General features: G+C 31.9%; 1 protein-coding gene across 3 annotated transcripts; it reads left to right on the plus strand.

Moving 5' to 3' along the window:
* LOC129317582 (putative receptor-like protein 8) lies at positions 1-13,192 on the plus strand. 3 transcript variants are annotated; one of them, XM_054961900.1, is made up of 4 exons: positions 1-457; positions 1,593-1,673; positions 2,098-2,232; positions 12,585-13,192. In XM_054961900.1, the coding sequence occupies exons 1-4, from the start codon at positions 100-102 to the stop codon at positions 12,611-12,613; spliced, it is 603 nt and encodes a 200-aa protein (XP_054817875.1). In that variant the 5' UTR covers positions 1-99; the 3' UTR covers positions 12,614-13,192. The 3 variants fall into 3 exon arrangements, with proteins under 3 accessions (XP_054817875.1, XP_054817876.1, XP_054817874.1); XM_054961901.1 differs by lacking the exon at positions 12,585-13,192 and adding an exon at positions 5,450-5,651; XM_054961899.1 differs by lacking the exon at positions 12,585-13,192 and adding an exon at positions 5,501-5,651.
* The last annotated feature ends 1,677 nt before the right edge of the window (positions 13,193-14,869 follow it).

Consider the following 14,869-nt stretch of genomic DNA (forward strand, 5'->3'; position numbering starts at 1 on the left):
TATGGGGACCATCTATATTCTCACGGCCCATAAAGATTGAGAATAAGCAGTAGAAGAAATTGCGAGAGCTTCAAAGAAAGTGAGGAAGTATACTGAAGCATGGGATATTCAGTGAGAGAACAAGTGTGGTGGGTGGTGGTGATTATTATATTATTGGAGCTTAAAGATAGTTGTGAGGCGTGTTTGGAAGAAGAGAGAGAAGCTCTTCTCAAACTGAAAGAAGCTTTCAATCATCCAAACGGCTCGTCTCTTCCTTCTTGGAATAACCTTACCAATTCTGATTGTTGTAGATGGGAGGGAATCATCTGTGACAACTCTACTGAGAGGGTGATGAGCCTTCTTCTGAACTACACAAGAGCTCAAGAGTTTGAAGACATCAACTGGTCATTGAATGCTTCTTATTTTCTCCCTTTCCGCCAACTTCAAACTTTGGATTTGTCTGGAAATTACTTGTCAGGTCTCTCTCTCTCTCTCTCTCTCTCTCTATATATATATATATATATATAATACTCCCCAGATATCTGTTTTATGATTTGTGACTCATGTTCGTATCACCTGTGCAGGCTGAATTTGAATCCTCTCATATATCATTCTTCTCTGTTCATCTCAATTTTAACTTGAATAGTTGTTGGATGAGTCTGAATTGTTATCAAAAAATGCTGTATCCATTTCTTTCCAATCGTTTAGAATATAGATTTGTGAAAAGGGTCGATGTGAATTGTTGAATCAATCTAATTACTAAACTTGAAATATAAGCGATTGCATGCAATGATGGTTTTTATTTTTTAATTTCTTAAAATTTAGGGAGAATGATAGTTATGTCTCAAAAGAGGAAATTGATGACAGTTAGGTCATCGACGAATTTAAAAAAAAAAACTTGTAAATATTGATTCAAACAATTTCAAATTTAAAAGGTTTAATTGCAAATATAATATTTAAATTCTAAATATAACAATTACTTTTAATTCAGATTTCTTTTTATAATTTTTTAAATTAATACTTACAATTTATTTTATAAAAAATTTTGTTAGGGATTTAATTATCATTAATTTATTTTTTTAGAACGTTGTTGTCATTCTCCTTAAAACCTATCGAGGAGCGCAATATTTAATTAATTAAAATCTGGTATATGTAGGCACAAAGTTCATGTTTATCTCATCAAAAGTATCAAATTAAAAACATGTAATTCATTATTTAATGTCATATCATGTTTAACACATATTGTATTTATGTTTTATGGAGAAGTTTAATAGAGAAGTTTATCTCATCAAAAGTATCAAAGATATATATTTAATAGGTACAAAGTTTATATGTATGTATATATATATATATATATTAAAACAATATATTTCATGTTATAAAAAAATAAATAGAGAAGGGATCACACGAAGTCAAATGATAACTTTGAATTCATGTTCTTGTAACATTATCTTAGAGCTCGTTTGTTTCAAGATCTTATTGGAGATGTATTAGAAAGTCAATGATTGGACCACTTGTGCTCCCATCTTTGACTTTGTGGTATATCTCAAAAGGTCTGAGAATTGAACCAAATGAGCTCTAAGAGTAACTGATGATATTTGTTAATGAAGCAGGGCTACTTGGAGAAATTAGATTGGACAACTTGCAAACTTTGAATCTGGAAGACAACAAGCTCACGGAAGTCCCGTTCCTTGGTGCATAATTTTTATTTTCCTAATTATTTTTTGATGCCATATTTAAAATTTCTTGTGATCTCCTTGGTTCTTTTTTATTTTTTTCGGGAGAGATGAATTGAAGTTTAATTAGAAATCGTTGAGAATATCGATAGTTGGATAAGATGCTGCTTTTACTTAATATATGATGGTAACATGACTGAAAGTAAAAGAACAGGGATTATTGAATCATTTAGTACCTTGATCAATGAATTTTGACATCTATATATAAATTAAGAAATAGCGTAACCAACCTTAAGGATATAAGGGCATCTATAAATAAATTAATTTTTATTCAAAAAGGAATATAGCATGCAAAGAAAAGAAAAAAGACATAAAACTTGTATACATGTGTTTTATTTCCTCATTATCATATTTTAACATATTTCTATATTATATTTGACAGGTGTTTCTCATTCACACAATTCGAAGACTTTGAAGGGTAGTCTTCCACAATCTAATGCGTCTCGTACATCTCTAGCCTCCTTGCAGACGTTGTCCTTTTATAAAAATAGCCTGGAAGGCTCCCTACCACAACAAGGTATTATATGATCTGCAGCTTTCTTTTTTTAAAAAAAAAAAAATTAGGGTAAGGGTATTTTTGGTAAGGCACAAGGTTATAATATCATCGACTATAAAGATTAATCTTAAGGGCAAACAATAAAGAACATGGGACTTGAAGTAATTTTATAATTTCATGAGATTTTTTTGTATTTAGATTACTTGTGTGAGATCTTATATAATAATTTTCCCTAAACAATATTTATTGAGATTGAAAGAAAAATATTTAAACAATAGTTTTGAATCCCTTCCTATTTTTTGTTTGTATAGTCTCCTAACCTACCTACCTACATACATACATACTAAGCTAGCCTTATGTCACATCCCACATTAGAAAGATTTGTAGAGGGTCCTAGCTATATGACAGGTTACACAATCCATTGGATTAACTTTTTGGAGAGAGAGTAATGCTCTTGTGATAAAGTAATATTAGAGTCAAATTTGAGTTTGTCCAGTTGGTGGGCTTCTCTGGTGGGCCACCCATAACGAGGGCGTCATGAATTGGCCCGGACAGCTATCATGTCCCACATTGAAGGAATTTGAAAAGAATCCTAACTGTATAAGTAGGTGTGTTGCACATCCATTAGATTAACTTTTTAAAAAAGAGTAATGGCTTCAAGCCACTTAGGTGGCTTTTTGCCGTTTCGTTTATTTATGCTTTGGAACTAAATTTCCCAACATTTTGTAACGAACGGGCTTAATGAAACTTGCATTTCATTGGGATATACTAAATAATGGGCCAGGGGATAATATTGGGCTATGTAGTAATGAGTTTAGGAGTATGACGATGCTATTTAGTGAGAGTCACTTTCCTTTCTGTACGACTTTCTTCCTTTCTGTACGACTTTCTTCTTCCCTCTGTGCTTCTTCTTTTGCTGCGCTCTTCTGTCACTTTCCTTTCTTGCTAATTTCCTCAGCTATAATGGTACTTTATGTCAGTGGCTATTTTGAGTAACTACTTTGTCTATTTTATGTATTCGTCACTGAGAAATTGAGGCAATAACACCAATCATCCGACATATTTTGTGTTCATATTTTGCTATTAGATTGAGAACGTTACATAACATTTGGTTAGCTCATATTCACTTTTAGGCTTACAATTGAGGATTTTTTTGGCTCAAATATTTAATCTAAATTCATTTGTTAAGTCGAATTTTCATTTCAACTGGTTTAGCCCAATAGGAGCCATTCTTTAAAAAAAAAATTCCACTGATCTCAAAGTTTAAGCTGTCACTTAAAGACTCATAGACAAATAAAAATAATAAAAATAAAGAAAATTTATGTGTTGCAGATGGCTTATGCAATCTGAAGAATATGAAAGTATTGTCTCTTGGCCACAACAAGTTTGAGGGTTACCTTCCTTCATGCCTCAATAATATGACATCTCTTCGGGTGCTTGACCTTCAATACAATGGTTTTGAAAGACCCTTTCCTTCCTCACTCTTCCATTCTCTAAAGTCCCTCATATTCATTTCTTTAGAAGAAACCTATTTCACTGGCATAGCATCACTTTTCTTTGTTTGCCAACCACTCCAACCTTCAACTCTTCTCAATCTCGTGTTCTAATAACCCTAATCTCAAGCTGAAACTGAAAATCCTCAATTCATCCCTTCCTTTCAATTAATTATTCTTAATGTCATCCAATGCACTATGAATCTATTTTTCCCAACTTGCTTTCTTTGACCTGTCTGTCAAGTTTATTACAAAGGTGGATTTCCAGCTTCACTAGGTGACATGAAGCAATTGAACTCACTTGACTTGTCTAATAACAATTTGTCTGGCTATTTGCCCCAAGAATTTGTAAGGGTGTCAATGACTTGAGGATTCTAAAGTTGCCAAACAACAACTAACTGGCCCATTTTACCAGTTGGTTCAAATTTCACCCATTTGTTGATGTGGATCTAAGCAGCAGCAACTTCACAGGAAAGTACCAAAAGGGATGATATAAGAGTTTGGAATTAAGAATGCTAAATTTAAGTACAACCAACTATATAGTGAAATTCCTAGCTGGATTGGAACCTTCAAGCACTTGGGTTACCTCATTTTGTCCCAAAATTCTATGACAGGTCGAATACCAAAAGCTTTTGTAATTTAGCCGAGCTTACATACCCAGACCTTTCACAAAACAAAATCAATGGCACTTTGCCAAATTGTCTAAATATGCCAACACTGAGGTACTTGCATTTACGAAGCAATCATTTTTTGGGATCCATACCTTCTGTCTTGGCCAATCATCCTTGCTGTTAACTTTGGATTTGACAAAATAAATTTTCAAGTCAAATTCCAAGGTGGTTCGAGTCAATGTTGAATTTAAGGGCCCTCCTCCTAAAGGATAACAAACTTGAAGGATCCATTTCTATGCAAATGTGTAAGCTCAAGAACATAAGTATACTAGGTCTTTCACAAAATAAGCTTTTTGGAGGGATACCACATTGCTTAAATAACATACATTTACGAAGAAGGATCAGATAGATGGAACCTTATTGGGAATTTTTTTTTTGTCCCCTGGACAACAAGAGCCCGGCATTTTACTTTAATTACACAAGCGATGATCTTGTTCATGAAGAATATGAACGAAATTCTACATGGTATGAGAAACAAGAGGTGAACTTCATGTCCAAAAATAGGTATGAATCATATACATACTAAGCTAGCCTTATGTCACATCCCACATCAAAAAGATTTGTAGAGGGTCCTAGCTATATGACAGGTTACACAATTCATTGGATTAACTTTTTGGAGAGAGAGTAATGCTCTTGTGATAAAGTAATATTAGAGTCAATTTGAGTTTTGTCCAGTGGTGGGCTTCTTACTTTAGTTACACAAGCGATGATCTTTTCATGATGAATATAAACGAATTCTACATGGTATGAGAAACAAGAGGTGAACTTCATGTCCAAAATAGGTATGAATCATATGAAGGAAAATCTTAGAGTTTATGTCCGGCCTAGATCTCTCAAATAATCAATTGACAAGGTGAAATCCCTTTAGAAATTGGATACTTGAACAATATTCATACATTAAATATGTTAGACAATTATTGACTGGGCCAATTCGAAACATTTTCTAGCCTTAATGCAAATCGAGAGTTTAGGTCTTTCATACAAACAACTTGATAGGCCATATTCTTTCCCAACTTACACAATTGTACCCTTTGTCTGTATTCTTCTGTGGCTCACAATAATCTATCCGGGAAGACACCTGACATGAAGAATCAATTTTCAAATTGGATCCAAGTTGTTATGAAGGGAATCCTTTTCTTTGCGGTCCACCTCTACAACACAAGTTTTCATCTATTGATAAACCATCATGGAGAAACATATAAACCACGTCATTCAAAAGAAGTGGGCTTCAAAGATTTCTTCTTATGGAGTTTTTCAGGAGCATTTGGAGTTTTCTTTCTAGTGTCATTGCCTACTTGTAGTTTCAACTCCTATTTTTATATACAAGTAAATTGGAAGAGAATTGTGTTAGTGTTTCCAGTGTAGATTATTCCAAACCTTAAGAGTGGTTTTTTGCGGGGTTTGAAGAGCATATTTAACAGGAAGAGTTGACAGGAAGACAAGACTCAAGCTCAAGTTTATCATTATAATCAGAATCTTTCTTTTGTAAATGATTTGAGCTGTGTTTACTCAATTTGAATACTCATGTGATTTTGCACTCTTTTAATACTGAATGTCATGACTTGAAAAGTTCTTCCAAATTTTTCAAATTATTGTGAGATAAATCTTTCTGTGTTGGCATCTTTGGTACTTAAAGTATTGCATTTGACTTTTAAGTATCTCTTTAAACTTATCTTTTGCCTCTTAAGCAATTTTGATTAATTTTTCTTATTTGAGTATCAAGAGTAGTACTTGATTATAACCGCTTTGGTTTTTGGCTTGAAATTCATCTATATGAATGCTAGTCGATTACTATAATTTCTACTCGAGTATAGATGGTTAAAACACAATACGTAATTCATAATTGGTTCAAGAGTAGTTGAACAATGTTTTAATTTTTTAGGAAAATCATTATTCAAATACTGCATTGGTATAACCCGACTATCATGTCGTGCTTTGTATCTTATTTCACCAAAACAAAGAGTTTATTTGTCACGCCCCAAAAATAAACGTGATCGGCATGGAATATGTATATAAAACCATATTCCTTAAGCCTTGGACACAGGTTATTACAAAATAAATATAATGTCTTTAATATTTTTCCATATAAACCAAGCATTAATTTCTTGTAAAGAATACTTTATACAAATGCTCTTCTATAATTAAGGCTTCTCAAAATTTTCAACAACAAAGAATGGCGATAATTCAACAAAGAAAACTCTAAACCTACCCCTTACCAACAATATACAATCTTATAGAAAATATGAATTATGCTATAGTCTACATGGAGCATCTAGGACCCAACTAAAAAATAATTCATGAGTCTAAATTTCATCAAGTTAGATTTTTTTCTAAAATAATTCTTGCTCCTCATTTCCACGACAAATCCCCTCAATAAATACCTTAAGATGCAGATTGAGCTATAGCATCTGAGACCAAAAACATTTTTTCCAATGAATAATGTCCCAAATAATAAATTTAAGAAAATAAAATAAAATAAAATAAATGGAATTAGCATGAATTTGACTAAAATACTCATTTCGAATAGCAAGAGTACATAAATAAAACAATTTCATTCTGACCCAAAATCATCTTCATATAATGAAACAAAATGATCCAATTTCACTCTCTAGCTATCAAGCTCATGTCAAACAATTAGGAATGTATTTCTTCGTTATAAAGTAATCTATTTATGAAAATCAACTTGATTAATAAGATTCATTTTAAAAAAAATCTCAAAATATTCTTTAGCAAGACTTTATCAAAACATATAACAAGTATGAACACAAAGTTCATGAAAGTAAATAATCAATAAGTGTGGACATATAATTCATGAGAGTAAACAATTAATCAAGTGTAGTTGGGAGCTACAAAACAAGCGCGGCAGGAGCTACAAAACAAACGTGAGTATGAAACCACGAAATAACGAATGTGAGTATGATGCTCATGAATTACCAAACTAGCTAAGATTTAACCATGGCACGCTAAAAGCTAATAGGTGTAACATCTCCAAAAAAAATCAAAAATAAATTTATGTATAACCCAATAATTTTAAATATTATTTTAAATTTATTTTAGATATTTTCTATTCAATAATATTACTTAGATTTTATTTAGGTATTTAGTTATTTAGATTTATTTAGCATTAGATTATAATAACTCACAATATAATTAAAGGTTGGAATAAATAATAAAATAAATTTATTGCATTTCTATATTTTGCTGAGCAAAAATAAGAACAGGTGTGAGTGGCTTAGTGGAATTTTTCTCGGCTCTTCCTTACTAAGTTCTATGTTCAAGTCCTGGTGATGTCTAAATGAACATTATTATTTTTTCCCTTATTCACAGCAAATTACCATTCTGCCACTGTTTAAAAAATAATAAAATAAGAGAAAGAGAAAGTGGAAGAAGTCAGAACGCGCGGGTTATTATTCCCTTCTCCTCCATTTCCTGATTTTTCAAGAACCCAAAGAAAGAGAGGGAGAGAGCGCCAGATTCCTTCTTCATGCGTCTTCCCTCTCAGTTCGTTAGCCGATGACTGTGGGTGCATCTCTCGTCACAGTTGCTGGAGATCGAAGGTGCGCCAGATTTTCTCCTTTTTGCTCTTCTTCCATGCCTTGCTTCATCGTCCTCCTTCTCTGTTCTTTCTCCATCCGTGCATCGTTGCTGGTGTGTTAGGAGCCAAGTCTCCAAAACTGGAAGATTCTCTTGCAAGACCTTCTTCTTGGTTTGATGCCATCAATTCTTTCTCTTCCTTCCTCAGGTAATAGTGTTGAAGCCCTTCCCCTGTCTAGTGTGGCAAGTTCTTCTTCTTTCTTTCTTCGTCCTGTTCCTACCATTGATAATCTGAGGTGAGAGACTTCACCCTCCCTCCTTGTCGATCCTGCGCGTGTGTTTTGACTGAATTGTGTTTTCTTATTTTGTTGCTGTGGTACGTGTTAGGAGGAGGTAAATGAGGTTAATCAAATAAAAAAAAAACTCGGAGTTTAAGAGCATGAGTTGCGGTAGGTAATTTCACTGCAACAAGAAGAAATTAGATTTAAATTTCTTTGAGTTTAAATGGGAAGTTTGATGAACTCAAATTGGCATTGGAAACTATTGGAATCAGAGTGGGTTGAATTTTAATTGAGCTTAAATGAATCCTAGAAAGGGAATCTGATTGTGAAAGCATGATGAATTTAAGTATGGATATTTGGGGACTCGTTTGGCTAGCGATTGAAGGCTAAAAAGTTTAAATTGAATGAATTGGAAACTAATGCACACTAGTGTTCGTTAAAATGTCCAATAGAAATCAAATCTCAATTAAATAATTAGTTATGGCAAAAGTATCATAAAGAAACTGTGATAGAAATGATGATATTTGGGAAATTTTTAATTATTTAAATTGATTGTGGTGGTGTTATGTTGGAAGGCAGACTGTTAAACTTGTTAAAAAGCCTTTTAAAACCTTATTATATTTTATAGGGTATTTAGAAGAAAAGAAATTTGGAAGGATTATGTCTTTGAATTTGGGAACCATCAGGTGAGTGGATAATGTCTCAATTGATTTATATATTTCCTTTTATCAATATATGGTTTTCAATTATTTATAGTTATTAATATATTTTACTTGGAATAGCTATTTTTTATTAATTAAAATTGTTTTATTTCTTAATTCATGACATATACTTAATAAATTGACGACGAAAAGCTTTTGCAAATTTTAGTACTCCTTGGTTTGATAAAGACAATTATGAAAATTGGCCGGTGAAGAATTTTATCAACCATTAGTTGTGAATTTTTATATTTCAAAGATTGATATTTTAAATGATTCATGCGAGTTTGATACTGAAAAAGTAAATTAATATTTTGAAAGTGATATTTTTTCGTATGTCTAAAAGTAGAATTAAAAAGAGAATTTACATAAAATTGGTTGCTAACTATAGTTCTGTTAGCCCTTAGCATGCCATGGTCAATGACTAGCTAGTTTGATTTTCATGAGCTTTGTTTTCATATCTGTTATTCATGGATCTTGTACTTACATTTGTTTCATGACTTCAACCACATCTAGTTAGTCACCGCTGTAAATTGTGTGTCTATGTCTGTTTTGTGGCTTCGATCACATCTAATTAGTTACCCTCATGGACTATGTATCCATGTCTGTTTTGTGGCTTTGACTACATATGGTTAGTTATTCTCATGGATTGTGTATCTACATTTGTTTTGTTTTGATAAGGCCCAAGAATATGGTTTTTAATTATTTGGTGATTTCATACTCCATTAGTTCAAATTAGATTAGTAAATGTTTCTATATTTATTTATTTTATTTATTTTTCTTCTTGAGAAAGACTTTACTTAAGGTTATATAGAATCTCTTATGTTCAAAGTTTATAAATATCGCTTTAATTTATATAATCATTATCATTTATTCATTTTATTCTTTTAAATTTTATCAATATTGAGATATTATTCACTGAAAAGTATTTATTTATTCTCAAATAACATAATTGACGCTATACCTTTTACTGACTTTTGAGGGCTCATTGCTAGATTGATTAGAAGATCCTTTGAGGATACATTCTTTTTGATGTAAATGCTTAATTATATATTATATTTTGAATTTATAGTTAGTTGCTTGATGTTAATTATAGGTAGGATTATTATTTGTAATCTATTTGTCTATCTATTATGGAGGGGTAGAGTTTTGCATTTATGATTTGGGCTATATATAGTTGTTGTAGAGACTTTTTGAAGGTCTAATTATAAGGAAGGTTTTGCTGAATTTCTACAAAAAGTTTAGGAAGTCTTTTGTAAAAATGAAAATGTTATAATATTTTCCAAATCATATTACATATAAGGTTAATAAGCAAATTGAACTCTGAACTCTTGCTTGAAAATCACCCTAGATCTTCAACTTTTAAAATATACAAATAGATCCTGAACTTTTAAATTCATAGCAAATAAACCCTGACGTTAATTTTTTTTAATACCGTTACTATCCATGCGGGTATTGTAACAGTCAAGGTTAAATTCATAGCAACATAAACCTTGAACATACTTGTATGGACAATAATAGTATTAAAAAGTTAACGGTCAGGTTTTATTTGCTATGAATTTAAAAGTTTAGGGTTTATTTTATATATTTTTAAGAGCTTAGGGTCCAAAGTGATTTTTGAGCAATAGTTTTAGGGTCCTATTTACTCATTAACCCTATATATAAATTTAGGTATTAGATTTGAGATTTCTTAATTAAGACTTAAGAGATGTATGTCTGTGCATGCGTCCTGTATCGGTCACATTTAATGTTTGGGACATGATAATGGGACTACCAGTCCCACAATTTAAATCAAACATGCATAAATCGTAATGATAAATCATTCCTCAACCCATAAATCAAACATTATCATATATAAAAATAATGATGGATACCCACGTAAAATAATTTAACTCTTCTTTCAAAACTTAGTATATTAAAAGCATCTTTTTCTACAATAATCTATAATAGAACTTAATATATAATGATAAAATAGTCATGGATAGGCTTAAACATTATTTTAGAGAAAACAATTTATTAATAGGTTATTTTGGATGCTATTCACTTGCCTGACAAATTTTCAAACATACATCCTTAAACCTTATCAATAAAATTTTTATTTAATATCTTAATTGGCCACTTTGTAATATTGCCCTGTCACACCCTAAAAATTAGGCATGACCAACATGGGACATATGCACAAATATACATCCCTTAAGCCTTAATCAATAAAATTTTTATTTAATATCTTAATTCATTTGAAGTACGTTGGAAATTATAGTACCATTTTTCATATAAATAAAAGATTCCTAAACTTTCTAGAGAGATTTTCGAAAAAATTTTTCTCTGTAAATATAACCTTCTGAATCTCTATAATAATTGCTAGCAAATAAATTAATAATATAGAGTTTTACTCTTCTCGACAACTGATAGTCGATATAAATTTACAAATCAAAATCACATCTATAGTTAATGTCGAGCACTTAAATTTAGTTTCAAAATATAGCACATAGTTGAATATATACATCAAAAGAAAATTTGATCTCATAATAAATATTCACCCAACTAGTGGCAAGCCTTTCAATAATCGGCAGGAGGTTCAATACCAACTAATGAATCTGAGACCAAAACATTTTTCAGTAATAGTATCCCTAAAAATAGAATTTTAAAAGAGTAAAATAATAAACTTAATAATTATGTAAAATACTTGAAAAGATGATAATTCAATATATTAAACTTAATAAGCATGTAAATTTTAATCACAACCATAAAATCAAAGTAAACTGGAATTGCTTTATTCAATCACGCTTGAAGAAAACAAATTATTCAAATATAAATCAAAGTAGCACACTTACTAACTGAAATCATAAAAATTTCAAATATAATAGTTAAATAAAAAATTTTAGAATTTTGAGAACTTAACAAAACAGGTAACAAACATGGACACACAGTCCATGAGAGTAAAATAACCAAAGCAGCTTATGTCACAAAAACAAACATGAACACATAGTCTAGGAGAGTAAATAACTAGACACAGCCGAAGCCACGAAACACATGGACACATAGTCTATGAGGGTAACTGACAAGACAAGGCTGAAGCCATAAAATAGACGTGCGTACAAGACCCACGAATAATAAACATGAGAAGAGAGCTCACAAAAATCAAACTAGCTAGTCATTGACCACAGCATGCCAAGGGCCAATAAAACTGCCATTAGCAACTAGTGTTTTATATAGAGTCTTCTTAAAAATCACATTTCAAACATGCGAGAAAAATAATTATTACTAAAATAAGATTTTCGTTTGGCATGAATTGTTTTAAATCTCAAAGCTTTCCAAATAATACTTCATAGCTAATGTATAAGCTTGCATTAGTTGAGTGACCAAGAATTTCCAGACTAAAATAAACAAAGACCTTCATTAATCTCGAAAGCATATTTCTTAAAGAAAATACATGCACATAGAATAATTTAACTAACCTTCATTATCATTCTATAATTTTCAAAACCAAAATAATTTAATTAACAAAGTACTTAATAATCATCATAGTTGATAAAAATGATTTATATAAAAATGTAATATTTTCAAAAACAGACTACTTTTATAGATAAAATAAGGGGGGTGCTATTCACTTACCTGTAGAGTTCCCAAGTGTATATCTTACTTCCAACCTAGTCTCCTAATGACAATGCTTTCTCCTTAAATTTCCATGTGAAGTTGAAAGAGGGAAGAACTGTCTCACATAAAGCAACAAGGAAGAACATAGCCTAAGAAGCAGATGAACAGAAGACCAACAAGCTGAACCACAATTGGCAAGTGAGTGACTTGCAATGCGAAACAGGGGAAACTCACAGTCGAAGCTCTAAAAATGGCAGCCGAGCTCTGTAGTGTTTCCTAGAGTGGACTCCTTGAAGCAGTGAACTCACGGTGAAGTCGAGACCTATGCCGGCGAGAACGCGATGATGGAGAAGGAAGAGGAAGAAAACAGAGATGGCTAAGGGTTTTGGTCCAAGCTTCTCTCTCTTGACTGGTCTAGAATTTTTGAAAGTTGATACAAAGAAGAATGAAGAATGAGCTGACCGACTTCCACTGCCACTCTCATTCATTTATTTTCATTTTGTTGGTTTTTAGTAGGAGGAGCATTCTAGTAATTTTACCCAAAACTGAAGCTAGAAAATAAGGTAGAAAAATGCACTGATGATCTCATGAGGATCGATCCCATGACTGACATAAGGAATGTTAATCCAACTCCCACTAAACCTGCATCCATTCTTGCTATATATTTTTTATTTTTTTATATCTTCCCACATTATTACCATAATTAAATTTTTGAGTTATTACATGGCCACACTTTAATTCCCTATCTCCCAAATAAACATTATTGTTATTTCTCTTGTACAATTCATAAATCCTAAATCTTCAATCCAAACAAATTCAGATAATTGGAAAAGAAAATCAGAACATCAACCTTTTACAAATAAGAAATACTACTACAAAAAATGCAAATAGGAGCACCCATTTTGAAGTGCTTTCATGAAAAGAGCTCTGAATATACATGTAAAAACATTTAAGAGAGCTTATTAAAAAAAGTGTTTCAGAATGTAACAAATGAGAGCGCTTATCTAAAAAAGTGCTTTATAAATTTGTAAAAAAAATTTAAAAAATCAAAATGCATGTCAAAGCGCTTTGGAGTAAAGCGCTCTAGAAAGTTAATAGAAAAAATAAAAAGGCCTACTAGAGTGCTTTTATCAAAAGCACTTTGAATAGCCAAAAAAAAAATTGAATAAAAACCTACTAAAGAAGAAAGCACTCCTATAGATTAGCAAGCAAAAGTAAAGTTCATGCCTTTTAGCGCGTTTTTTATAAAAGCACTTCAAAAGGCTGTATTTTTTTTTTTTTTTATGCTTGTTTAAGTTTGAGACAGATCGTGTACATGCCCCACTTCAAATTTTTTCTTCCTCTCTCTCCCAAACCCCCAACCCTCACCCCTAATGTGTTTCAAGTGTCATCGATCTCCCTAGCTTTCCTTTGTCATCTCACTGCCGTTGGCCACCTTGCCGTCATCAGAAGCCGCATCGTTTGCCTTCATCGTTCCACAGTGAGCTATCGCAAATCCGCACATCCCCGCCTCTGGAAAACCTTTGACCGGCTCTCTTCTCCATTAAGGCCTTCCATTGTGTGCCAACCCCCGTCGTCCATCAACTGTCCACCTTTTGCCGTCATCCATTGCTCTAGATCTGTCCATTGTGCTTTAGATCCACAAGCCGTCGTTGATCTGTGCTTCAGATCTGCATGGGTGCTTCTTCTACATGTATAAATAAATATACTGTTCGAAAGCAACTGATACTAGGCCACCAATTCATCTTGTGAAATTTATCTCAAAATTTATAAAATATCATCCAAATAATTTTATTACAATTTGTTTTTAAAATTAATTTTTAAATTCAATTAATTGAATTAATTTTTTTACATCATGATTATTTTCAGGGTCATTACATTCCTCTCCTTTTGAAATTCAATCCTCCAAATTTATATTGCAGATGATTTTCTTCAATATCGTGACTGTGATCGCTATACGAATTGCAATTATATAATAATGAGGGTGTTAAGTTGAGACTGATTATCTCATTGCTAAACACGTCAGATAGATACTCACCATTTCTCCACATAATGCCCCATTGACTTAAATTTAGGAAGTTTTCTAAACCCAATAGACCATTTTAAGAGCTGAACAATGTAATCACTTTGGAAAATCGCACACCTACTTAAAATTCAAGCCCAAATTTTCGCACAAACCTTTAAAGACAAATAGAGCCCAAATACAATTAGTTCTTAACAGCCTTTAACTACAAGGCTATCCCAAAAAAAAAAAAAGTCTTAAAACCTGCAATCCTTTCAACTGACTTAAATTTAGGAAGTTTTCTAAACCAATAGATACCATTTTAAGAGCTGAACAATGTAAATCACTTTGGAAAATCGCACACCTACTTAAATTCAAGCCC

Source organism: Prosopis cineraria, unplaced genomic scaffold, assembly GCF_029017545.1.
Source record: "Prosopis cineraria cultivar Desert tree isolate PC_DT_omini unplaced genomic scaffold, ASM2901754v1 PC8, whole genome shotgun sequence".
In the NCBI taxonomy this organism is placed as follows: Eukaryota; Viridiplantae; Streptophyta; class Magnoliopsida; order Fabales; family Fabaceae; genus Prosopis; species Prosopis cineraria.